Genomic DNA, 25,476 nt, shown 5'->3' on the forward strand with positions numbered 1-25,476 from the left:
GTCATTGTTCTCAGCTGAGAACAAGGAATCATTGCATTTGCCTTGTGTCCGAATCCCTTCTTCTAGACAATGGTGACCTTTTCTCCAAAGACCTGTCATTCAGAATGTCTACAACCTTCTCTGTGTCTCAGGATCAAACTTATTTCCCTGTTCAAATATCTAAGCATTATTTTGTGAGAATCTGCAACTTTTCCAATGGTATTGGTATTGGTTTATTATTATCACTTGTACCGAGGTACAGTGAAAAACTTGTCTTGAATACCGTTCATACAGATCAATTCATTACACAGTGCACTGAGGTAGTACAGAGTGCATTGAGGTAGTACAGGGTAAAAACGATAACAGAATACAAAGTGTCACAGCTACAGGGGAGTGCATTGCAGGTAGACAATAAGGTGCAAGGTCAAACAAGGTAGATTGTGAGGTCAAGAGTCCATCTCATCATACAATGGTATCAATTATTCAAAAATTAATAAAACTGCAGGTGCTGGAAATCTGAAATAAAACTGGAAAATGTTGTAAACACTCAGCAGGTCAGGTGGCATCTGTAGAAAGAGAAACAGAGTTAAAGTTTCAGAATGGAGACCCTTTGTCAGACATTCAGTTATTCCTTAGTGCACACCAAAATGAACTGTTCCATAAAGTCTTAGGTAAAACTTCCTCAAACTTTTTAAACACATTCCCAGAAGACAGACTCAATGTGAAGCTGGATTTGGTCTGGTAAAGAACAATTGATAAGGGCAGTGCCAATTAATTTTAATGAAAAAGGCATTGTGAAATTATTCAGAAATGGCCTTGCCGCTCCCTGGCAAGGTTTATCTGCAAATTCCTTCAATTAAATGCTTCAGTTCAGCTGAAGCTGGGTTTGCTCTGCATGCATGCCAAACTTAACAAAAATCTAACAGTTCCCAAAAGCTGATAATCAGAAACAACCAGAGGCATGACTTGTGTATTTTGCATTCTTCAGTTGGACTTTAATGTCACATGTGCTATGCCCTTCCCAATATGGCCACTGGCATGACTTGTACAACAAAAGTATGCATGAATTGGTTGCAATAATGGATACTATATGATATCCATATTGGATTAAAGTGGTGACTAATTTTACTGCAACATCTTGTATTCATGGAATATTTTTAACATAAAAAACATCCCAAGCATTTTTTCCCAGGGTAGGGGATTCTAAAACTAGAGGGCATGGATTTAAGGTGAAAGGGGAAAGATTTAAAAGGGACCTGAGGGGAAACTTTTTTCAAATAGAGGATGGTGGGTATATGGGACAAGCTGCCAGAAGGAGCTGTAGAGGCAGGTACAATTACAATGTTTAAAAGACATTTAGGCAGATACATGGATAGAAAAGGCCTAGAAGGCTATGGGTCAAACGCAGGCAGCCGGGATTAGATCAGATAGACATCTTGATTGGCATGGACGAGTTGGGCCAAGGGGACTGTTTCTTTTCTGTATAGCTATGACTATGACCTTACAGAAATCCTATCAAAGAAAAAAATTATGCCAATTTATGTAGGAAATGTTAGTGCATAGACTGTCAGTGTGATCTAGGAGGTAGCTTTAACAAGTGAAGATAAAAAGGTAAAGAAATTCTGGGAAGGCATTCCATAGTTTTACGCTTTGACATCTGGAGGCATTTCCACCAATGGCAGAGTATTTAAATGAAGGGATGACCAGATAATTAATAGAAAAGTGTAGCTAACTTGGGCTAAATGACTGGAGGACATTACAGAGATAGGGAGGGACCAAGATTTGAAAACAAGAATGAAAACTTTAAAATTGAGATGCTGCTCAACTGAAAGTCAGAGTAGGTCAGCCAGTATAATGGTGATGAGTAAATGGGACTTAAAATCATGGTCATGGCATTGTGCAGCAGAGAAACAGCCCCTTCAGCCCATTGTGTCCTTGTCAACCTTTTTGCCTATTTGCACTAATCACATTTGCTGCATTAGGTCCGTATTCTTCTGTGCCTCGTCTATTCAAGTACCTGTCCAAATATCTCTTAAACATAATGATTATATCTGATTCCATCACCTCCTCTGGCAGCAAATTCCAGATATCAACCATGTTTCATATAAAACAAAATCTTTCCCTTCAAATCCCCTTTAGAACTTCTTCCTTTCACCTTATACCTATGCCCTGTTGTTTTTTTATACCCCTCCCATGGGAAAAAGGTTTTGAACATCTACCCTATCTATGCCTCTTATAATTTTATATACCTCTATCAGGCCTCCCCTCAGCCTCCTTTGCTCCAGGGAAAACAAACACAGCCTGTCCAATATCTCCCATAACTAAAGTCCTCTAAACCAGGCATCATCCTGGTAAATCTCCTCTGAACTCTTTTCTGTGCAACCACATCCTTCCTTCCTGGTGACCAGAATGCACACAACACTACAAGTGTGGTCTAACCAGAGTTCTGTAAATTTACAACATAACCTCCTACCTTTTATATTCTATACCCCTACCCATGAAGACAAGCCTGCCATATGCCTTCTTCACCACCCAATCTACCTGTGTTTCCACTTTCAGGGAACCACAGACTTGAACTCCAAGATCCCTCTGTTCATTAACAATCCTTAGTGACCTACCATTTACTGTTTATATCCTACCCCTATTTGACTTTCCAAAATGCACCACCTCGCACTTGTCAGGATTAAGTTCCATCTGCCAACACTCCACCCTTAGGTATACAGAGGGTACTAAGAACAATGGCTAGCATCTGTCTGAAAATAAAAGAAAAAATGGATGAATGGTTCAGCAACAGATGAGCGGAGGAAGGGGCTGAGTCAAGTGATGCTATTGTAGTGATAGCAGGGATATGTGTTTCACAGATCACTTTAGGCTCAGATATGACATAAAATTGATAACCACCAAAAGAGTGGGGAGCATGTGGAACCAGCTACCAGATGGAGTGGTTAAGACAACTAATACTGATGTTTTTAAGGAGAGGCTGGACAGCCACATGAGAGATAAGGAAACAGAGGATGACATTGATAGAATTAGATGAGGAAAATTGGGAGGAGGTGAGAATGGAGCATAAATCTTGGCCTGCTGTGGTTGGCTTCAATGGCCTGTTTCTGTGACATGTTTCACATGTAATCCTATGTAATGCTGTCATTTAGAAATAACTCTACTCCCTTTTACTGAGATTGAAACTATATCGTGGGTCACCCTAACACTGTTTGTGTAAACCTCATAAATTCTCAGAGCTTCAATTGTGAAGTTCACAGAACAGCATTGTTGGAATTCCCGATGTGGCATTGTCAGTTGCAGCACAGCATCCCTTATTAATATGCTGCAAATTTTCACAGTTCTCTACTCCTGCAGGCTGAAGCAAAGATGGAGCCGGGAGTTTGAATGACCTCCCAGTGCAGCAGTGAGCAATAAACTGTGAAATGCGACAGAGATCATCTGTTGCAGGTGAGGCCAGGAGACTGAAGGTCACTGTGCCCTGACTTCTGTGCCAGAACAGTCAAAGCACATGGAAAGTTGTATTTGAGGCTGCAAGATCCAGTTTGAACATTGATCCTGAAAAAGCACTGTTTGTAACACCTGGTTGTTCTGTGAGTAAATGGGAACTGCTATTTACAGACCAGTCAGGCTGAAAATCTCACTGTATATGAACTACGCCCTAGGATTGACATCATTTGGGGGAGTTGTATGCCTGAAAGAAAAATGCTAAAACAAAGCTTCATTGATAGATAAGGAGGCAGATTTTACAAATGGTCATTAGGCACAGTATTGTGCACAAAATTACCGTTTTCCAGGTTAACCTGATTTTCAGAAGCACAGCACCCTTTATTTGGTTTTGTGTGAATGAATATCCAGCTCTCTAGCTTAGTTTCAAACAGATGTCAGTGAAAGAGATGGAGTTGGAATTTCATCAGCACGTATGGCAGCAAGTTGTGACATGGGATTTGTAACAGAAGCTGTAGGTATGCACAACAATTCATCGCTTGTGCTGAAAGAAAACAAAAGGTCTGCTTCTGGGTGACAAGGATCAAACACTGATGACACGGCTCCTGAATTCAGTACCAACCACAGTCCCTTGGGCAGTATGCCTACAACAAATGCCACATAGCACACAAACTGTGGTGGAGCAGACCACTGGCATGCTTTAAATGTTATTGCAGTGTCTGGACTGCCCTGGAGTATATGGTAGAGTAGATCTTAGTGGACTGCTGTGTGCTGCACAGCCTTGGCATTCATGAGGGCTTAACCTGAACGTACAGCAAGTAGCTGAGAAGCAGAAGGAGAAGGAGGAGGAAGTGGAAAGGATGAAGCAAGTTAGGAACCTTCTTTGTGGTCAGGCAGGCCTTGACCTCTTATTCCTCAAGGTGAGTCTTCAGTACTCCTGGTAATCCATTGAGAGGTTTTGGTGGAAGAAGGTGAAGGGATGGCAGCTGCTTGTAAATCTAGAGAAGCTGTGGGATGAAGACCTTGGAAGTGAAAAAGGGCACAAGATGTGATGATTTTCCTGGGTTCCAGCTCTACTGTTGAATAAGGGCTTGGTAATGGCTGTTCCAAGTTGCTCTCTATTCTAGATACTCCACAGTCAAGTGGAGCATGAATTGACTGAAAAATCAATTTCTTTTTTTTTGGCATTTCCAGTTCATGCTTTGCATTGATTATAGGTAGCATGAACTATCTCCAACTCTGTTGCTGTATCGTTCACTTGATTAGCAGACTAGAGAGTTACAGTCTATTATTGAGAAAGAAGGGGTGGGAGATGGAGGAGATGGCAGAAATGGGATGGGGATAGATATGAAGGAACAAGGTCGAGTAAACTTCCTCAGAAGTGGGATTGAGAAGGTATGAGGTAAGGTTCCAACGCCATTTCTGTAAAAGGTCTGGAGGAGGTTAAAATGATCTCTTCACTTGCTGTCATCACATAATCTCCCCTACTTTACAAGCTTCTACCATGTACCTTCCCCACCGCAAGCCTTCAACAGATTACTGGAATTACTGTGATGCTGCCTGGAGTAAGGGCTCAATGGGACATGAATCTGGTATGTTCTCTCAGATGAAAGCCTTCTCTTATCATGGGAAAATGACAGCTTCTCTTCCAGCCTGCTGCCACTGGTCTCCCCCATGATCCTTGGGGATTATTTGCAGATTAATACAGGACAATTAAGGAACAGGACAGAAGCTTTCTGGAAGGGGGGGATTCGTATAAGTCATTTTGTAAGGTTCAATGAAGAAAGGAAACAAACATAGTCAGACAAATACTTCACTAAACATCAATTGAAAATTAATATCATCCCATTATTTAATTTTGTAATATGCCTATGAGAATTGTGGCTGGGATTGCATGCTGGAGTTCGGCCACCAAGAGGAGAGGAGGCCAGAGTGCAGAACTCACTGAAGATTACCATCAATGTAGTGCACCCTCAGCACCTGTGACACATTTATCTCATGGATCCCCCACCATAACTCTAGTTACTGGCATATACAGCATTGGCATTAGGTGCTGAAACTTTTTAAATGTTCCTTTCTTTTGCAGAGAGAGATAAACATAGGAATGTTCAATGTATTTTGAAATGGTATTTTGCAACCAGGCAAAATAAACTAATTTTATTCTATTGCATACATTTCATATTCATTTTAACTAATTCTCTGTATTCATAAATTTCTACAGATCTAAAAACTAAATTCTATTAATTTGAAATGCTTAATATTTTTTATCATTTCCTTCTCTCTGTGGCCCTCACTTTTTGTGTTGGTTGTATTGTCATTAGAAATGGAGGCAGATGTGTGCAAATTTAGACAGTTAGTTTATATGGGATTTGCTACATATGGTCCTGTGACTCCATGTTTTCTGTCTCACTCACAATTCTAAATTGTATCAATTATTTTATCATAGTTTTTTTATGTCTGATAGGTGAACTGCAACTATTTTTAAAAATTTTCCCATTTCTACTCTCCCTTCCCCTTCCCAACAAAATGCACCAGGTTGCTGATTCCTTTGGCCTGAGTGTGAGATGCAACGATGAAACCAGACAGGTTATCATTCAGCTTCTTTCACCTACAATTACAGGCAGGGCCGTGGGACATGGGCGATGGTTCCCATGTTGCAGTAAACTTGGACTGAGTGTGATGAATACTAGCAATGGCTTCCCATAAATCTAACACTAACACTATAAAAGTTTGCTACAATGACAATAAAGGGCAGAAGTCACAAAAAGACACTTGAGAAACAGAAATGAGAAAGCAAGTGCTGGAGGCAAGATAAGGATATCATGCAGTACCAGGTTGAAGGATTAAAACGATAGCACACTTTATCTGGAATATTCGATGTATTATTGTTTTGGTGTTCTTTTAAGACATCAATAACTTTCTGACAGTTGTTGATGGATTTATAAATGTAAGAGTGTGTAAAATATCATGATTGAAAATCGTGTAATGAGTTGCTTTTTCATCTTCATGCTGTGAACGTATTGCTGAAAGCCTTTATTTCTCTAGAGATATGGCAGTCTTTGTGATCAGTACCTGCTCCTCAAGAAATAATAAATGGGAATATAAAGAATTTATACACTAGAAAAGCTAACCTGCAGATGAGGCGATTCTGTGTGGGTGTTTCTCTCAAAGGTCAATGCACAGCCGATGAACCTTGTGGCTTCCCTTAAATTGTAATTCCTTTCAATATAATTTTCAATCTTTTCTTCCCATGTCACCTTCCCTAGGTTGTGACAGAATTGAAGTAGCCAATAGCAATAAACACAAAGACACAAAAACAATTCATTTTTATCTCACACTCTAATATTAATTATAGAATCTGTTGTGATGGTTATTAGCAGCCAACAAGCCATGTGTTTAATTAACAATTCTTACAATCTAAAATATATTCACATGCTATTTGACCATAAAGCTCGTCATATTCAATCCTGTTCCATTTTACTTATACACTTTTCATCAGAAATTGCTGAGGTGCATTCGAGACTGGAATTCCCTGACTGGTATGTCTGTTACTCTTCTACATTCATTGGAGCAGAAGTTTGTTCTCAGTTGCTAGTACTAAACACAATTTTATAATTGTGTATGTACATTGCATTTTGCTTCCAAAATTCATCTCCTTGATGCTCAATAGACCAGGATTTCAGAAGCCGAGTTCCATGCACATAATACTATATAGGCACATCTTGCTAAACCTACTGAGCGTGAGTTTCTATCTCACAGTAGATGGCTCACTGCCACCCAGCTGCTGTCAGTAACTTGGGCACAAACTAGTTATGGAAATTCTGCTTGTTCTGATTCTGTATAATTTACTATTATATTGTGCAATTCATTTAATCACTGAGTGACTGTAGGAGGGTTTAACAAATTGGACGACTGCCACAGTCAAGCCCCTTTTGTGTGTCCATTTATACTCTATCATTCATAGTAAAATATTGGAACGCACATGTCCCTCTAGATTCCAACTACGTGTAAACTGCTAATCAGCTGTGTTTATATCCTGATTATTTATCTTTTGACTGCAGTTGATTTTTTTAATGCAATACAGACAAGCTCTTTTTTTTACTATTAGGCTTTATATTGGATTCTTCCATTGTCCCAGTACAGTGAACATACATACTTATATTGTCAATAATTATTTTCATGGCTGCATTTATCAGATAAGCAATGCTATCCATTTGCTAGTACCCCATTATTCAAATGCAACAATGCCATTTATAACATGTTGTATCCTTTGAATATTTCAGGTAGTTGGCATTATCTTTGTACATCATTTTTATTACATTGAATTTGTTTTATCGTGGCAGGCCATTTGACCCAACTAATTAATTCACCCTTCCTGTTATCCCTCTTCATCCATCTCTATCAAGCATACACTTGCATTTCTTTTCCCTCATTTACTTGAAGTACTACAAATGCATTTATGCTCTGCTCTGCACTGTTTGCAGTAGCTCTTTATGTTCTTGTGAAAAAAGTTTTCCTGGATTCTTTGTTAGATTTATTAGTAACTATCTTACTTTTATGGTGCCAGTCCTGATATTGAAATCCCTCCACGATTTGTGTCATGCCTGTGTTTGTTTTATGCCCATGATCTCTCTTTTGTTTAACATTCACTCATTCTGAACTCGAGTCACGCCAATGGTTTAATTACCTGTGATGATGTCGAGATTTAAGAAATCCTGTCCTACCTGCATTTTACCCATCTTGCAATTCTTCAGTTAGTCATTTTGGAATAATGGAAAACCCTTGGTTTCAATCCCAGGCAGATAATTTGCTAAACTACTGTCATATTAAATTTTATCGCCAGTAACTCCAGGGACAGAATTGGAACTCAGTTAACTAATCATTTGTTCCCTCTCCCACTCAAAATCTCTAAAAGATGGTACACTGTTCAAAGCTTAGGGCCAACTTTAACCATTAATATCAACACACACACACGCCAAGAATGAGGGAGTAAAACCCTGAAAGCAATGCCAGAACAATTAAAAATTTAAAACTTTATTGATACAGCACGGTAACAGGCCCTTCCAGCCTAACGAGCCCACGCTGCCCAATTACACCCATGTTAACCTATTAACCCGTATGTCTTTGGAATGTGGGAGGAAACCAGAGCACTCGGAGGAAACCAGAGCACTCGGAGGAAACCCACATAGTTACCTGGAGAACATAGAAACTCCTTACAGACAGCGGCGGGAATTGAACCCCGATCGCTGGTGCTGTAATAGTGTTATGCTAACCTCTACATAGAAAATGGCAAAGAAATAAAAGCAATAACAGAAAATTCTGCCTGCTTTACTACAGATGCTGAGAAATTGAACAGGAAGCTAAACAAGTGGCTAATTTCAGCATTATTGACGGAAAATTGTTGGGAAATTCTGACCCAGCTGGAAAACTGGGCAATGCATTAAATGGTTAAAGTGTTGGCACAATAGTCCTCCACTTCTTTTCCCCTTGGTTGCATCCACATTATCAAGCAAAAGTAATCAGAAAATCTGCTCTAGTGCATCTGTTCTAATATTAAGCTGCAACATTAGTTGTAGGTCATATCAAGGCCCAGCTCTGTGAAACCAATCGTTTATGTGTGTCTGTTATTTGTTTTATTTGTTTGTTTAACATTTGATCATTCTTTCTCTGGCTCTGGCTTTCTTCATCCATTCATCTTAATCTCAGCACCCCTAGGTCTTGGGTGAAATAACCAGCACAATGCAACATGAACCTGGAATTCTGCTGGTATTTCTGTTGCTATTCTAAATTCACCAGAGTAGAGATCTCTTCTCAATCGTTTGTGCTGAACACACATTTATCATCACATATCCGAGTTGTGCTCTATTTCCAAAATATACTTTCACAAACATCAATGGTTCAGAATTTCAGAAGCAAAGTTCAGTGCATTGTCAGATGGCTAGCGATAGGTGCTATTCTGACTTATTTAAGCTGGTTTCCTCTTCCTCACTGATACAACAGCAATACTTCTTCTGTGGCACCACTGACATTTTCCAAATTGGCAGTGGGGATTCTCTATGATCCCACCTAGAGCCTGCCCCACATCAGGCATGAGCTCCATCTAGGATGCTGACTCAAAATCAAGATGAGGACAGAGTAGTAGACAAACTTCAATCTTCTTGTTTTAGGAAGGAGGTACAATCCATCAACTTCAATGTCTTGATCAAGAACTCACACTTCTTTGATTAATACGTATTTTGTTGTAGGCAGCTTTATTGTGATGATTTCTTTAACTCATGTTTTCTGCTAGTACAGATTTATGATTTCATGTTTAGAACTCACTTGACAACTGGAAAACAATTACGTCAATGTGCTTTAGCTCCAATCTTATCAAAACATCATTTTCTGAGTTACCGTAACATTTCCCGTATTTACTCGGACCTAGTCTGAAGCTGTGTAAGACTCAATCCACATAGGCAGCAGGAAGAGAAGACCTTCATCCTCTCTGCAAGGCTGGATTTTACCCCAGGTCATAAAGCGAAAAGATCTTTGGATCATCATGTTGTACCATACAGTTTGAGTTTTGTAACGTCGTATTTATTGTATAAATCATGGAAAGGAGTCTGGACCAGTTTTGTGAAGGAAAAGTAAGCTGAAATTGCTCCCTTCCAAAACTGTAAGAGTCTTTAACCTGTGGTCCTTCAACCTAGGACTCTTAGTTTCAGAGGCAAAACAGCAATAAATAAAGGGACATGTTGTACAGCATGAGCCTGTGGCAACCCACCTTCGACGCAAGCGAACCGGCTCCGAAGTCGGCGTGTGCATCGGCAGACAGGCCAGCCACAAAGTGGCGCCGGGCCTTCTTCTTCAACAGCGAGGGGAGAAAGCCCGCGCGTGGGAAGAGGTTCGGTTGGCGCACCTCTGACGTCATCGCCGCGCGTTGAGCGCGGGAACTTATCTGCTTAAAAGCCAGCGCGGCAAGATTCGAATAAACCAGTCTCGAGTTCAACCCACCGACTACGTGTCGTTATTCCTAGCTCAGTGCGTAGCTCGCTACATTGGTGACCCCGACGGTCCAAACAGGATTTGGACCGAAAATAATCGACTCTTCATCCGTTCATGCAGTTTCGCTGAAACTGCCACCCTTCTGGATGCTGCGACCACGGCTGTGGTTTGACCAAGCAGAGGCCCAGTTCCAGGTTCGGCAGATATCTTCTGATTCCACGCGTTACTATTATGTGGTGAGCTCCCTTGACCAGGAGACAGCCGCCCAGGTTGAGGATTTCATACAGTCACCCCCAGAGGAAGGCAAGTATGCAGCATTCAAAGCGCTGCTCATACGGACCTTCGGCCTCTCACGACGGGATCGCGATGCCCACTTGCTGCACCTGGACGGTTTGGGGGACCGGCCGCCATCAGCATTAATGAACAAGATGCTGGCCCTGGCTGACGGACACAAGCCCTGCCTCATGTTCGAGCAGGCGTTCCTAGAGCAACTGCCCAAGGACATACATCTGCTACTGGCCGATGCAGATTTCAGTGACCCCCCCGGAAGGCAGTGGCCCAGGCAGACGTGCTGTGGAAGGCCAAGAAGGAAAGCGGGACGTCCGTTGGCCAGATTACCAAGCCACGTGCCCAACGCCAGGACAGACCAGGCCCGGCAACGGAGCGCACACAACCCAGAGGCAGGAGTGAGGAGGCCACTGTACAGTGGTGTTTCTACCACCAGCGGTGGGGTGCAGAAGCCCACCAGTGTCGCCCACCCTGCGAGTTCTTGGGAAACGCCAAGGCCAGCCACTGCTAATGGCTACGGCAGCTGGCCACCAGGACAGCCTCTTGTACGTCTGGGACAAACAGTCAGGATGCCACTTCTTGGTCGACATCGGAGTGGAAATCAGTTTCTTACCCCCGACGGGGTACGACACCCGCAACAGGGAGCTGGGACCCACCCTGAGGGCCGCAAACGGCAGCACGATACGCACCTACGGCACCCGCACAGTGCAGCTGCAGTTCGGCGCCAGCTGGTTCACATGGGACTTCACACTGGCCGCCACGGCCCAACCACTCCTGGGGGCAGACTTCTTGTGAGCTCACAGCCTACTGGTCAACTTGCACGGGAGAAGGCTGGTCCATGCCATGACTTTCCAGACGTTCTCTTTGGGCAAAGCCAAGTTGCCAGCCCCACACCTGGACTCCGTCATGCTGTCGGACAACAAATTCACCAGAATCCTGGCAGATGTCCCATCGGTTCTGGCACTGCAGTTCACGGCAGCCATACCCAGACACTGAGTACAGCACCACATTCCCACCGAGGGACCACCCCTCCACACCCGCACATGACGGCTTCCCCCGGACAAGCTCCGCCTAGCGAAGGAGGAGTTCAAGAGGATGGAGGAATTGGGGATCGTACGGAGGTCAGACAGCCCATGGGCTTCCCCCCTACACATGGTGCCCAAAGCAGCCGGGGGCTGGAGACCATGCGGCGACTACCGTCGACTGAACAAGGCTACAACCCCAGACTGCTACCCGCTGCTGCACATACACGACTTTGCAGAAAACCTGCACCAGGCAAGCGTCTTTTCCAAGGTGGACCTCGTCTGGGGATACCATCAAATCCCAGTACACGCTGAAGACATCCCCAAGACAGCACTCATTACCCTATTTGGCCTGTTTGAGTTCCTCCGAATGCCGTTCGGCCTGAAGAATGCCGCACAGATGTTCCAGCGGCTAATGGATGCAGTGGGACGCGACCTGGTCTTCACGTTCATCTATTTGGACGATGTCCTCATAGCCAGCAGAAATCATCAGGAGCATCCGTCTCACCTCCGCCAGCTCTACTCCCACCTGAGTGATTTTGGCCTCATGATCAACCTGGCAAAATGCCAGTTCGGACTCAACACCATCGACTTCCTGGGCCACAGGATCACCAAAGACGGGGCAACGCCCCTGCCCGCCAAGGTAGTCACGATCCGCCACTTTGCCCGGCCCAACAGTCAAAGGCTTGCAGGAGTTTGTGGGTATGGTCAACTTCTACCGCCGTTTCCTCCCCTCAGCAGCCCGTGTCATGTGCCCTTTGTTCACCCTGATGTCGGGTAAAGGCAAGGACATTACTTGGGACGAAGAGGCCACGGCTGCTTTCGTCAAAGCCAAGGAAGCCTTGGCAGACTCCGCGATGCTGGTGCACCCCAGAACGGACATTCCAACCGCCCTCACAGTGGACGTGTCCAACATGGCAGTCGGTGGGGTGCTGGAGCAACTCATCGAGGGGCGCTGGCAACCCCTGGCGTTCTTCAGCAGGCACCTGCGGCAACCCGAACTCAAGTACAGTGTTTTCACCCGGGAGCTGTTAGCACTATATCTGGCCATCCGACATTTCAGATATTTCTTAGAGGGCAGGCCGTTCGCCGCGTTCACGGACTACAAATTGTTGAGCTTCGCGTTCACGAAGGTGTCCGATCCCTGGTCGGCCCGCCAGCGGCGTCATCTGTCCTACATCTCCGAGTACACGACGGACATCCAACATGTCTCAGGAAAGGACAACGTCGTGGCGGATGCACTCTCCAGACCAGCTATCCAGGCCCTGTCCCAGGGGGTGGACTATGCAGCGCCAGCAGAGGCGCAGCAGGCAAATGACGAGTTGCCCAGCTACAGGACTGCAGTCTCGGGTTTGCGACTGCAGTCTCGGGTTTGCAGCTGCAGGACTTCCTAGTAAGCCCAGGTAGGAGGACCCTCCTGTGTGACGTGGCTACCGGCCAACCTCGCCCCATCGTCCCGGCAGCCTGGCGGCAGCGAGTTTTCAACTCCATGCACGGTTTGGCACACCCATCCATCAGGACAACCATCCGGGTGGTCTCCAGCAGGTTTGTGTGGCACGGCCTTCGCAGACAGGTCAGTGAATGGGCCAAAACGTGCATGCAGTGTCAAGCAGCCAAGGTGCAGTGGCACACCAAAGCCCCGCCGCAGCAGTTCGAACCCACCCACCGGAGGTTCGACCACATTCATGTGGATATCGTGGGGCCCCTGCCAGTGTCGAGAGGAGCGCGGTACCTCCTAACTATGGTAGACCGGTTCATGAGATGGCCAGAGGCGGCCCCACTCGCTGACACCTCCGCCGATTCCTGCGCCCGAGCGCTGATCGCAACCTGGGTAGCACGCTTCGGGGTATCGGCCCACATTACCTCTGACAGAGGCGCCCAGTTCACCTCCAGCCTGTGGTCGGCCGCGGCCAGCCTGTTGGGAGCACGGTTACACCACACTACTGCCTACCACCCACAGTCGAATGGACTAGTGGAATGTTTCCACCGTCACTTGAAATTGGCTCTCATGGCCCGCCTGAAAGGGCCTAACTGGGTGGACGAGCTCCCCTGGGTCCTGCTCGGAATCCACGCAGCACCCAAAGAGGATCTGCACACCTTGTCAGCCGAGCTGGTGTACGGCGCACCCCTGGTCGTCCCAGAAGAGTTCCTACCAGCCCCAAGGGGGCAAGAGGAAGAACCCGCGGCAGTCCTGGACAGACTACGCGAGAGGCTCGGCAACCTGGCCCCCGTACCGACTTCACGTCATGGACAGATCCCCACCTGCATACACAAAGACCTGCAGGACTGTAAGTTTGTATTTGTATGGAGGGGCGCACACCGGACACCGCTACAGCAGCTGTACGAGGGGCCGTTCAAGGTACTCAGGAACAACGGGTCCATGTACGTTCTAGACATTGGGGGGAAGAGGAGGTTTTCACGGTGAACCGGCTCAAACCAGCCCATGTAGACTTGGCGCAGCCAGTCGAGGTTCAGGCTCCACGGTGCAGAGGCAGACCGCCCAAATAGCGACTGATCAGACTGTGGACTTTGGAGGTTTATCACCGGTTCTGGGGTGGGAGGGGGGGGGCGGGGGTTATGTGGCGACCCACCTTTGACGCAAGCGAACTGGCTCAAAAGTTGGCGTGCATGTCGGCAGACAGGTCAGCCACAAAATGGCACTGAGCCTTCTTCTTCTTCAACAGCAAGGGGAGAAAGCCCACGCGTGGGAAGAGGTTCGGTTGGCGCACCTCTGATGTCATCGCCGCGTGTCGAGTGCGGGAACTTATCTGCTTAAAAGCCAGCGCGGTAAGATTCGAATAAACCAGTCTCGAGTTCAACCCACCGACTATGTGTCGTTATTCCTCGCTCAGTGCGTAGCTCATCGCTACAAGCCACTCTTTTTATGGCTACAATAAATGCTGAGTTGTGATACAGGAGAGGTGAGTTATGAGCTCTCTAATCTAGGCTGATTCCGTTGCCATATCTTCTCCTGCAGCGCTGTGAAAGACACTGCAGTCTATCTACACGGAAGGATAGAAATTCATTCATGTGTTACTAATGTGCTTTGCCCACTCCTCTTCATTGGTGCGTATTTTGATCATAATTCACAATTCTTACAGCAACATTAAAGCTTGCCTTGTGCTACTTGGAACATTGAGCCATGTGTTTGGCACAAGCCTCAACTATACAGTGGCAAAGTTAATACCTGTGCAGTGTTGCCTTGCCCTGAGACCTGCCCTGCCACACTGGGTCCTGTATTTGCATGTAACACACAAGGGTCCTACATGTATCTGACCAGCAGGAAGAAGGCCGACACTTGTGGTTTTTAAAGTAATCCTTAATTATTTGGTATTTTGTTATCAAACTATCACATTTCTTCCATGTTTTTAAAGGCATTAATGCTGTCATTCATCCACTATCAACACCTTGACATCACCATCAACAAAAAACTGAACTATTCCAGGCACATGGTTATTGTGGCTGCAAGAGCTCCTCAGAAGTTGTGTATTTTACAGCTAGGCACATACTGAACTACTGACTTCACAAAGACCTAGGTTGGTAGGTAAATTGTCCCTAATGTGTAAGTGAGTGGAATGATCTTGTGGAGTTGAGAAGATGTGGGAGAACAAAATGGGATTAGTGTAAGATCAATATAACTGGGTGCTTGATGATTAGACTCAGTGGGCCAAAGGACCTTTGTCTGTGTTGCATGCTTGGGCCATTTGTAAGGCACAGTCAGGGTTGCAAAGATTTCTCTACTTGCCTCCAAGTGTATAGCTCCATTGACATTGAAGAAGCTTGAATTTGTTCAGGACAAATTAGCATCTTCATACGTCAAACAGATTTACTGTCATCAACATTCATTGCTGTCTGCCATTGACACATTGGCTGCAATGTATTCTATCTACCAAATGGATATCAGCAACTTGTCAAGGCTTCGTGGTCACACTGAAAAGGCTTTCTCCTCTACCACCCTGAAAGATTAGGGCAGCAACTACATGCATAATCCACCACCTGCAAAATGGAAGGGATTGTATCACTTTTCTTCATTGGTTCTTTCTTCAAAATGTTGAGTAGCTCATGTGCAGTTCAATGGGAATTCCTTTATCAGGAGCACCTCAGTGGGTCAGGAAGGTGCCTCCTCAATACCCTCAATGACAATTAGGTACAATCATTGCATCCTGACCTCCCAGCTTCCATCAATAATTACAAATAATTAGAAAACACCATGATGACATTGAATTCACCATGCTGACACCTACTGACTCCTCTAAAGCAGAACTAATGTGTGCCCTCACCATGTGTGGAGCTGGCACACAAGCTAACCAATTGTCTTGGCATGGTTTCAGACCACACATGCCTGATGATACACACGGAGAGATCCTGCTCTACACTACTACTGGTGGACTGCTGATATCCAAGCTTGTGGCTGAAGAGTCAGATGGAATGATGGCTTGGTATGTGTACAAGTGGGCAGGGCACAATCTTACTATGAATGATTTGTAGCTCCCCTACAAATCATAAAGCACAGTAATATTGTGTATGGGTGTAATATGTGAGTGCTTAACATCCCTCTCCAAAAAAAGGTCCCATTTCAATTCCTGTGTGTGCCCCGAGTGATGTGATGTTTTCCTCTTCTGTTTCTGGAGGCTCAGCTACTGGGCCCAGGCCAGCTGTGAGTTTTTGTGGATCTAGGTTGAGAAGCATATACTCATTGAGAGGGAGTTGGGCATTAGGAGGCAAATGTTCAAACCATCCAAGTCAGTAAGCCCTGAGGGGAGGGAAATATGAGCAAACCATCAACTTTCATGAACTTCTCTCTGCTCTAGCCATGATCTTGGAGTCATTGAATCACAGGATGGTATAGCGATGAAACAGGCCCTTTGGCCCACCTTGTCTATTCTGACTATTGCACCCACTGATACTAATCCATTTATCAGCATTAGGTCCATAGCCTTCTGTGCCTTAGCAATTCAAGTGTTGGTCCAGAGATGTTTCTTAAGTGTTGTGAGAGTATCTGCCTTCACCACCTCCTCAGACAGTGTACTCCAGATTCCAAATTCCAACCACACTCTATGTGAAAAATTCCCCCATCTTCTTGATGGCAGACCCTATGATCTCCACCACTGCCTCCTAAAAGGAACGTAACCTGTAGACATGGTACAGCTGCCATCTGCCTGCAAGCTGCTACTGTAGTTGGAGATTTCTCACCATCTTTTGCTACACAAGAGAGAGAGAGAGACACACACACACACACACACACACACACACACACACACACACACACACACACACACACACACAGATAATGTTAATGTATTGCGATGTGTCTAGAATGATGAATCTCATACCATAGATGGAGTGTGCAAGCTGCAAAATATTTGTGTGAGGATTGGATTAATCATTAGCTTCTGAGTATGAAGTAGAACAACTGAATGTTAGCTATGGCTGTTGATTGCTGGAGATTGTTAGTTGAGCAGTGAGGTGTGGTAATTAGAGCTGTTTTGAGTGTGGTTGCTAATCAATGAAATTTGTTGATGAGCACTCGGGCCTCACCACGCAAGTGAGATCATTAAACTTCTTGTAGCTCTGGGCCAGATTGAGTGGTGTTGTTCCTGGAACTAACCTTCCGAGCAACTTCTTCCCATTTAAATTTCATTTCTGACCTTGAATGTCTCCAGAAAACCTGGGCATACAGGACCTTCCTACTGGTGCAACTTGACCTTGGAGGAAAGTGACTGGTTTGCCATGGTTGCACTGAGTGCTCTGATAGCTGTAGAGTGAGTTCCAGATGTGGTTGAAGCCTTTTAGGAAGGGAAGTTATGACAGTAACTTGTGCAGTTCACACTCAGCTGGTGCACAGGACTCCTGAACATTGCTCTCTGTTACTGAGTGCAATAAAAGCAAAATGGATGCCCAAATCCTGTGTTTGAGTGGCACTGGAACATTACTGATTTAGTGGCCATTTTTGAGGATGAAATTCACCATCTCTTTCAGAGTGCCAGCACATCTCAGAAGAAAAATGTTTGAAGATCAAGGCCTCAAATGCAGTTCAAATGCCCTGGTCTACCAGCCAGCTATAATCCTTTCTCTCCTGTGCACCTATGAATCATGGACTATCTGCAGCAGACACCTCTGAGCACTGGAGAGACACCACTATCGCTGTCTCCACAAAATCATCCAAATTCACTGGAAAGATAAACAAACAAACATCAGTGTCCTCTTCCAGGCCAACATCCCCAGCATGGAGGCCCAAATTACACTCAGACAGCTACTACGGGCAGTTCACGTCATTTGCATGAGAGAACACCAGAGTTCTGAAGCAGATGCGATATTCTGAGTTTTGTCACAGCAAGTGGGCACCAGCTGGACAAGAACCTCCTTGACAAAAATGTAACATACCCACTGATGTATGTGGATCCCTGTCCCATAACTATTCAGAAAGGAGAAGCATTCATGATGATATTAGGAACCTTGAATCCATTCACTGGGAACACCCAGAAGCCAAGTGTTAACAGCAGAAGGAGGACACCACCTGCCAAGCCCACTGCCCACCCTGTCAAGCACCTGCCCCAACAGTGGCAGAGTCTGTTGGTCCCACGTTGCTGCCAGCAGCCACCTCCGGATCTGGTGAACTGGAGTGGAAGTGAGTCAACATCACTTCTAACAGACAGCCTCAGAAGAAGCAGCTATAATTTTAGGGCATGCTTTCAAATCCCTATACAGTACCAGTGAATTTAGTAGTAAGATAGGGTACATGTGAAAGAAAGGAAATATTATCCACATATTCAAAATGTTGGGAGGAATAGAATAATGCACAAGCGAGCATGAATTGTGAGCACAAAACCACAGGTCTGTAAACCTGAAACAACATCAATATGGTAATATGAAGCTGCTAAACCATGCAAACTTCAATCTCCCAGCTGGAGATCATCTGAAGCTGTCGGTGAGAATATTGTCTTAAAGCCATTCAATAACATCAACCTGCAATTTTCCAGCCTCTTTACCATAATGAAACTCCAAGATACTTTGTCACCAAACCCCAGGAGGAGGGAAACAAGAGGAGGCAGCCAAGGATTTGTTGGAGTATTTTTTAAGGGGAATATTGAAGGTAGAGAGGGATGCAGAATGTTTGAAATAAAGCCCTGTAATTTCTATCATGGTGATTATTCATAATGTTAATGTAAATTCTTTCATTGTTTTCCTATGAAATCTTGTATTCTGATATGATAGCTCTGCTCTTGATGGTGAGTGAGTTTGCTGAACTAAAGTCAATGCAAGCACTGTTGCCTCTTAGGCTGTTAACAAATGAAGCAGGTGGGCTTACTAACTTAGTGTGAGATTAATCATTACATAAAACACTTCACAGAATTAAACAAGTGAATCAATTACTTTCTCTTTTGCTCAAAAAGAAGGGTTAATGTGCAGTTCACTCCTTTTAAAGCCAGGAATATTCTTAATTAATTTAAGCAACATAAAAACATGAAAGATTTAAAATCTGGCAACACGGCAGGAGGTGCCTTTGGCTTTGGTCCAGAGGTAAGGAAACAAAAAAATCCCTCAGTCCCTAGAGTTAATTCACTCATTCTTTTAATTCACTGGTCAGTACTTTAATACAATGTTTGGCGACCAGACAATATATTAACTTTCAGAGGTTAAAGGGGAGGTCGGTTTTGTGAGTTTAAAGGAGAAATGAGAATAATTCACCACTTCTATTTCCTGCTATTTCTTTACTAGGACCTTTTTTTGTAAGAATGGAAACCAACGTTCCTGTCCAAAGAGAAATGTCTCCTATCTGAGCTTTGACAACTTGTACAGTTTTTTAAAGTCATCAAAAAATTTTTTTCACTCTAACCTTTCGGTTAATTCAGTTCATGTGTTGACTTTTTTTTCCAGTTCAAGTAATTCAATATTTATTCCAATTTTTGATTATTATTATATTTTGCTGGATATAAATTTATAAAGATACATTCCTGCAAAAATAACTGAAGTGTGTGTCAAGTCTGGTCCTAGGGTTTTTTGATCAGTTGTAAGGTTGAATGTTATTTTCAACAAAGTAATTAATACAAAAAGAGAGGCCTACAGTGGTAAATATTATTTTATATTTAGGAAAGCAAAGGATTTCTGGCTAATGAGTTGCTGGTAGATTTATTTTGCTCAAAAACCAACGTAATTTCAGTGCTTCAAATCTCCCTGCTCAGGTAACCCTGCTATTAAACCCTTCAACTATAATTCAATTAGGAGGATTTTCTGCAGGCTGTGATGCTTCTGATTTGCCATTGAGCTCCCTGCAATGGAATCTCACCTGTTTCCCAGCATACCTTTGTTTCGTTTCAGAGGTTGGGGAGTGTGACATTTTAACATATAGTATCCATTGCCAGTTGCAACAAATTCTGGTCCTTTGCTGCATACTGATTGAGATGAAAGTGAGTTTCAGTAATTTATTTAGCCTTTCTTCTCCCCTCTCCTGAAGGCAATTCCTTCATGATCCACTTCCTTGAGGCCAGCTGCTGAGACATGATTTTGACCGAGGCTGATGTCACAGCTGAGTCTGTTCTTCACCTGTTGTCCCCACACATGCAGCTTCCAGCAGGGATCACTGAACAGGCACTCTTTTTATCCCCCCTGAGCTTAGGAACCAAATGCTAATGCTGCACTGCTCACGTTAAGCCATCTGAGGTCCATAATTCGCCACAATCCATGTGGCTGATTCATACAGGTCCTAGTAATGCCGACCAAAGCACTTCTGCTGCAAGTTGGGCAGGAGTATGGTTCAAAGCTCACAAATCAGCCTGGAATTAGGATGTCCAGTTCTCAGACCCCAGTGCTAATTTCTGCGGATTCTGGTTTGAAGTGACAGCATCCCCGCTCTGAACCCTATGTATCAAATAGGCCAAGGCTGGGGAGGTGGGTAGTAGTGGTGGGATGGGGCATTGTGCATACAGGGGCTATGGGTTGCATTGGAGAGGAAAAGTCCTCTGATTCCCTTGGGTGTTGGTGAAAGAGACCTGACTGATAACCAATGAGAAGCCAAATGACGAGGTGTACCAGCTGGCTGCCCAACAGTTGTGGGCCTGGCTCAAAGCACAAGGAACAGACAACGTGGGCGAAGAACCAATCCTCACCGAATCTGTAGCTACAGCACACAGTATGAAATGAACCAGTTGGCCAGCCCTGTTTCTGTGCCTTTTCCTGTTCTGGCAGGTGGTTAAGTTACACCAACTTGGCATAGGTGCCTGACGAGAACATTGATGTTTGGAAACCTCCCCTGATCCTGTAAGTTCAGACAACATCAATGACAGAGAATTTACAGCTGGGTCAGGACTCTGGATTTCAGACTATACTCCAACAAATGAACCATTTGGATCTATTCAGTTGGTTAGTCACAAAGACAAGCCCACTTGTTCTGAACTTTATGCAGGAATCCAGCCTGCAGCTCTCCATTATTTAGGGAAAGGAATGAACATGCTTCTTCTATTGTTACTGCTGGAGAAAATGGAATTAGTGAGAGTTTATGTGCTGCTTTTGCACCACAGCTATTTACAGGGATTTCTGACTTACTGGTAATGGTGATAGTTGTCTTATACACAAGGATTGAATGGAGGGAGGCCATTCAGTTCATCCTGCATCTCCTGGCTCTCTGCAAGAGCTACCTATTTAATTCCACTTGCCTGCTATTTCCACAGAGCTCTGAAAACATATCCTTTATGAGTATTTATCCAACTCCTTTTGAAAGTTGCTATTGATTCTGTTTCCATAACCCTTTCAGTCAAATCATATCAGATCATAACAAGTCGCTGAGTGAATCAAATTCTTATCTCCCCACAGGCTTTTTCTACTTTATAAATAAGTAACAAAAAAGCTGGAGCTTAGTCCTGGAGCATCAGAATATAATCCCAGCATCTTACTTTACTATTACAGCAGATCCCAGGTATGATTTGTGAGCTGTGTAGGTAATGGAAAAAACAGCGTTAGAAGCAACACCCTGTGAGGCAGCATGAGATATGGTGATGGCCTGTACCATTATAAAGAAAGAATTTATCCTTATGCTTCATGTCTCATGTTTAGGCTATCCCAAAGCGTTATAAAGAAATGGACACAATTTGGAAATTTAGACATTGTTGTGCAGGCAAATATTTCTGCTCAACGATGCCTCACAAACAACGTTAAGATCATAGAATCTCAGAATGGTTACAGCACCAAAGGAAGCCATTTGGCCTATTGTGTCCATGCCGGCTGTCTGCCAGGGCACTCCCTCATACTACACAGACATATTATCCAGGACTTGTACAAAAATCCTAGAACTGGGCCTAAACCCAAGATCTCTCTGATACAGGACAGGTGCTACCACTTGAGCCAAGTTGACTGTCTGAATGTACTGCATTCGTTTTTTCCCTTTTACACCTCCTTTTCTTTAATATCTGGCCTTATCCCTATTATTTTTCTTTCCAATTCAATTATTCAGTAGAAACAAAACAAAGGAAATGCTGCCCATCTCTGCCTGTGATCCTGCTTGCAGGAAATGACAATCCTCAGTCAGGCTGGAGATTGCAATGCCCATGTGGAGGGGTGGGGTCGTAGACCTGACAACCATGGAGGTCCCTAGAAAGTTGTAGTTGCAGACTACTGTACAAACGTGCAAGGTTGCAGTGCAGCTGTGTAGTGTTCTATCATTTTAAGACAATGGAGTTGGAGCATAGTTCAGTTATAACCTATCACAGGGAAGCCAGTTTTCTTTGAGATTCACACCTTTCCCAGGTAAGATAAATAATGTGTGGAATAACTCCAACCATAGGATAGGGTGTTCTATGGCATTAGCCAAGCATTGATTTAATACAGAGGAATCATATCTTCTTCATTTAAGTTTTTGTATGTGGATAGCTACAGTCAGAATGGCATCTGATGTTCCATATCTCTCCTGTTTCAGATTGAAATGCTGGAACATAAATATGGAGGCCATTTGGTATCTCGCCGGGCTGCCTGCACCATCCAGACAGCTTTCCGTCAGTACCAACTCAGCAAGAACTTTGAAAAGATTCGGAATTCCTTACTGGAAAGCCGCATGCCCAGGCGCATTTCTTTGCGGAAGGTCAGGTTACAGAATGCCGAGAGCTTAATGGAGGGGTATAACTTTGCAGGAATTCCCCTAGTGCGGTCGCCATCCTTGCCTGCGAGTATCAGCGGTGCTCTGACTGAGCTCGAGGACTCCTTCACGGAGCAGGTTAAGTCGCTGGCTAAGTCGATCGATGATGCTCTCAGCTCATGGAGCTTGAAAACAATGTGCTCACTGCAAGATGGCAGTACTTACCAATTCACAGAGACCTTCAGCAGTAGCTCAATGCAGGAAGGAACAGCAGCTGAGATGGAGAAAACAGGACAAGAGAGCAATGATGGCGGGCTGGATGAGGGCCTTGCACACAGTAGCAGTACACTAATGATGGCTTTCAGGGATGTCACCTTCCACATTGAAAACAAAAACATGTCTGTTTCCTCAGTACTGGAATCTGCATCGGTTGCCATGGCGAACTGTGAGAATGCTCAGTCAGAACCTGAGCAGAGTGCTGCAACAAAAGATGATCATGGTCCAGGGGAAGAGGAGGACAAACGATCCCCAAATGCTTCTTCAGAACAGGGACAGACACTGATTCCGAACAATCACCCTTTCACAGAACTCAATGTCAATATCAACTCGAATGGACTTGGAGGGGGATTGATGGGACAGGGTCAAATCACAATGCAGAAAATTCAAATTGATCACAACAATGGGATCATGCAGGAAAATCCATTGGAATCCAATCGCTTGTATAACACGGAACAACTCAGCAGCGGCAGCACAACTTCCATCTCTGCTAAGTCTCCATCAGAGGTCTCTTCCAAAGAAGCCCTGCATGCCATGATATTGAGTATGCCCAGGTACCACTGCGAAAATCCAAGCAGCTGCAAGTCACCGACCCTCTCCACCGACATCATCCGCAAACGCCTCTACCGCATCGGCCTCAATCTGTTCAATGTGTAAGTAAGAAACAAATGCAGGGTTTTGTCCAGGGAAACTCGTGAGGATGATATTATCTAGGCACGGGGAGCATGTAGGGGGATGGTAAAATCTCCTTTTACACTCAACTGAAGCGGGTGTTTTGAATTGCAATTTGTCCAGTTGCAAAAAATTCTGCTGTTGTTTTTCTCTCCATTTCACAGCCCCGAAACCTCCATGGGGTTTTTGGTAGGCCTCTGTTATAAATCACACAGGTAGGCCAGAGAATTAAGTTGCAGCCTGGTGAGGGAGTCTCATCCTTCATCAGCCTCAAACATGGATATCTCCTCAGAAGAGATTGGGTTTCCTAACCTGAGCTTTACCTTACTTGGACTGCAAATCCACCTGTTTGACAAGAGAAAGACAACTTACCCCGAGGCAGACGGGGACCCGTCCCGTCCCAGGTATCATCCTGGACCCCTCAGCCTGGTTTTATACAAAAATTGACGCCCATTCACAATGAGTCAGTGAACCCAATTAAAAGGCTGGAAGATCTAGTGGTTGGATTCTGCCCGTTTCCTTCCCAGGTGCCTGTGGTTTATGATGACATAGCAGCACAGACACACAATAAAAATATTTAAATGGGTTATTCTGTATTGACCCTGCTAAACTTGTTGGGAACAATGGCAGTGCTTCATGGTGAACACACACACTGAATGCTGCCCATACAGGTAGTCAGCCTCCTGGTCATCTTCTATTTCATTGCAATGTTTTCTTTTCATTTTATCATAATTTTTCCATCCCTTTCTTATGCTGTGGTAAAATTTAAGTGCATTCCTTATTTTTTTAATGATTTTGAACTTCTTGCACATTTCTTTATTTTCACCAATGTATCTTCTCCTTGCTCTATTACAAATAAATTGCTTTATCATATTTTCTTACCTCTAATTTAGCATAACTTTGTGACTCCCCAAACACTACACATTCAAACTGGAAGGGTATTCGACTGAATTTTTTTTTCAATCCCAAAGCTATTTGAAAGGGTTCCTTTTTATCGTGTTTATGCTTTACAGCTGTTAACAAATTCAAGCATACATTTTTCAACTGCTCCATTGATGTCACTGGGCTATAATGCCAAACATCTTAAAAAGAAACAGTAAGTCAATGGCAGCTGTCCTTATCCCTGATTTCACTGGTGTAGAAACTGGATAATGAGTTCTATTTAAAAAGTCTGCTTCTATGCTGCTTATATTCCGTTTTCAACCTGGTTAAAAAGGGTTGAAGTACATTAATAAGTATATAGACATCTCTTTTCTATAACGTACTAATGAACCACATATTCACTTTCAGTATTTTAAAGGCAGGTAGGGAATACTGCATATGAATTGCATCAATTTCTCTGGTGGAGCAGTGGGATGTGACTGTATTCCTGTCAGATTTGAAATTCATTGTGTGGATCAAAATTTTCACATTGCTTTGCTAGAAAGTTAGTGCACAACATGCCAATCAGAGCCACCAGCATTCAGCCACTTAAACTTCAATAAATCTTGGACTTCCATATGCATTCAAGGATAGATGGCATCACATCTACCACTATGCTGGCTGGTTCCCAATGATGGAGTCCAGTTTTGATAGGATTCCACAGCATTATGTTGGGGAATTGCCACTCGGACTACACACCAGCTCAGACCTAATTTAGAATCTGATACCCAATTGATTGCAATGAGAATTTTGGGCTTGTGGATTAGGAGCCAGAGCTCCTCACCAGCAATTTACTGACTTTATCACCTAGGATAGTGGTTC

The 25,476-nt window shown here is 44.1% G+C and overlaps 1 protein-coding gene across 3 annotated transcripts in view; it reads left to right on the forward strand.

The window, feature by feature from the left end:
* LOC127578611 (IQ motif and SEC7 domain-containing protein 3-like) overlaps window positions 1–25,476 on the forward strand; it is a 288,463-nt gene that overhangs the window by 173,203 nt on the left and 89,784 nt on the right. For all 3 annotated transcript variants that reach the window (XM_052030780.1, XM_052030781.1, XM_052030782.1), the window contains exon 4: window positions 22,630–23,714. In XM_052030780.1, coding sequence (XP_051886740.1) covers window positions 22,630–23,714 — 1,085 coding nt within the window. The remainder of the gene's footprint in view (window positions 1–22,629; window positions 23,715–25,476) is intronic.

The sequence above is a fragment of the Pristis pectinata genome, chromosome 15, assembly GCF_009764475.1.
Source record: "Pristis pectinata isolate sPriPec2 chromosome 15, sPriPec2.1.pri, whole genome shotgun sequence".
NCBI classification, from domain to species: domain Eukaryota; kingdom Metazoa; phylum Chordata; class Chondrichthyes; order Rhinopristiformes; family Pristidae; genus Pristis; species Pristis pectinata.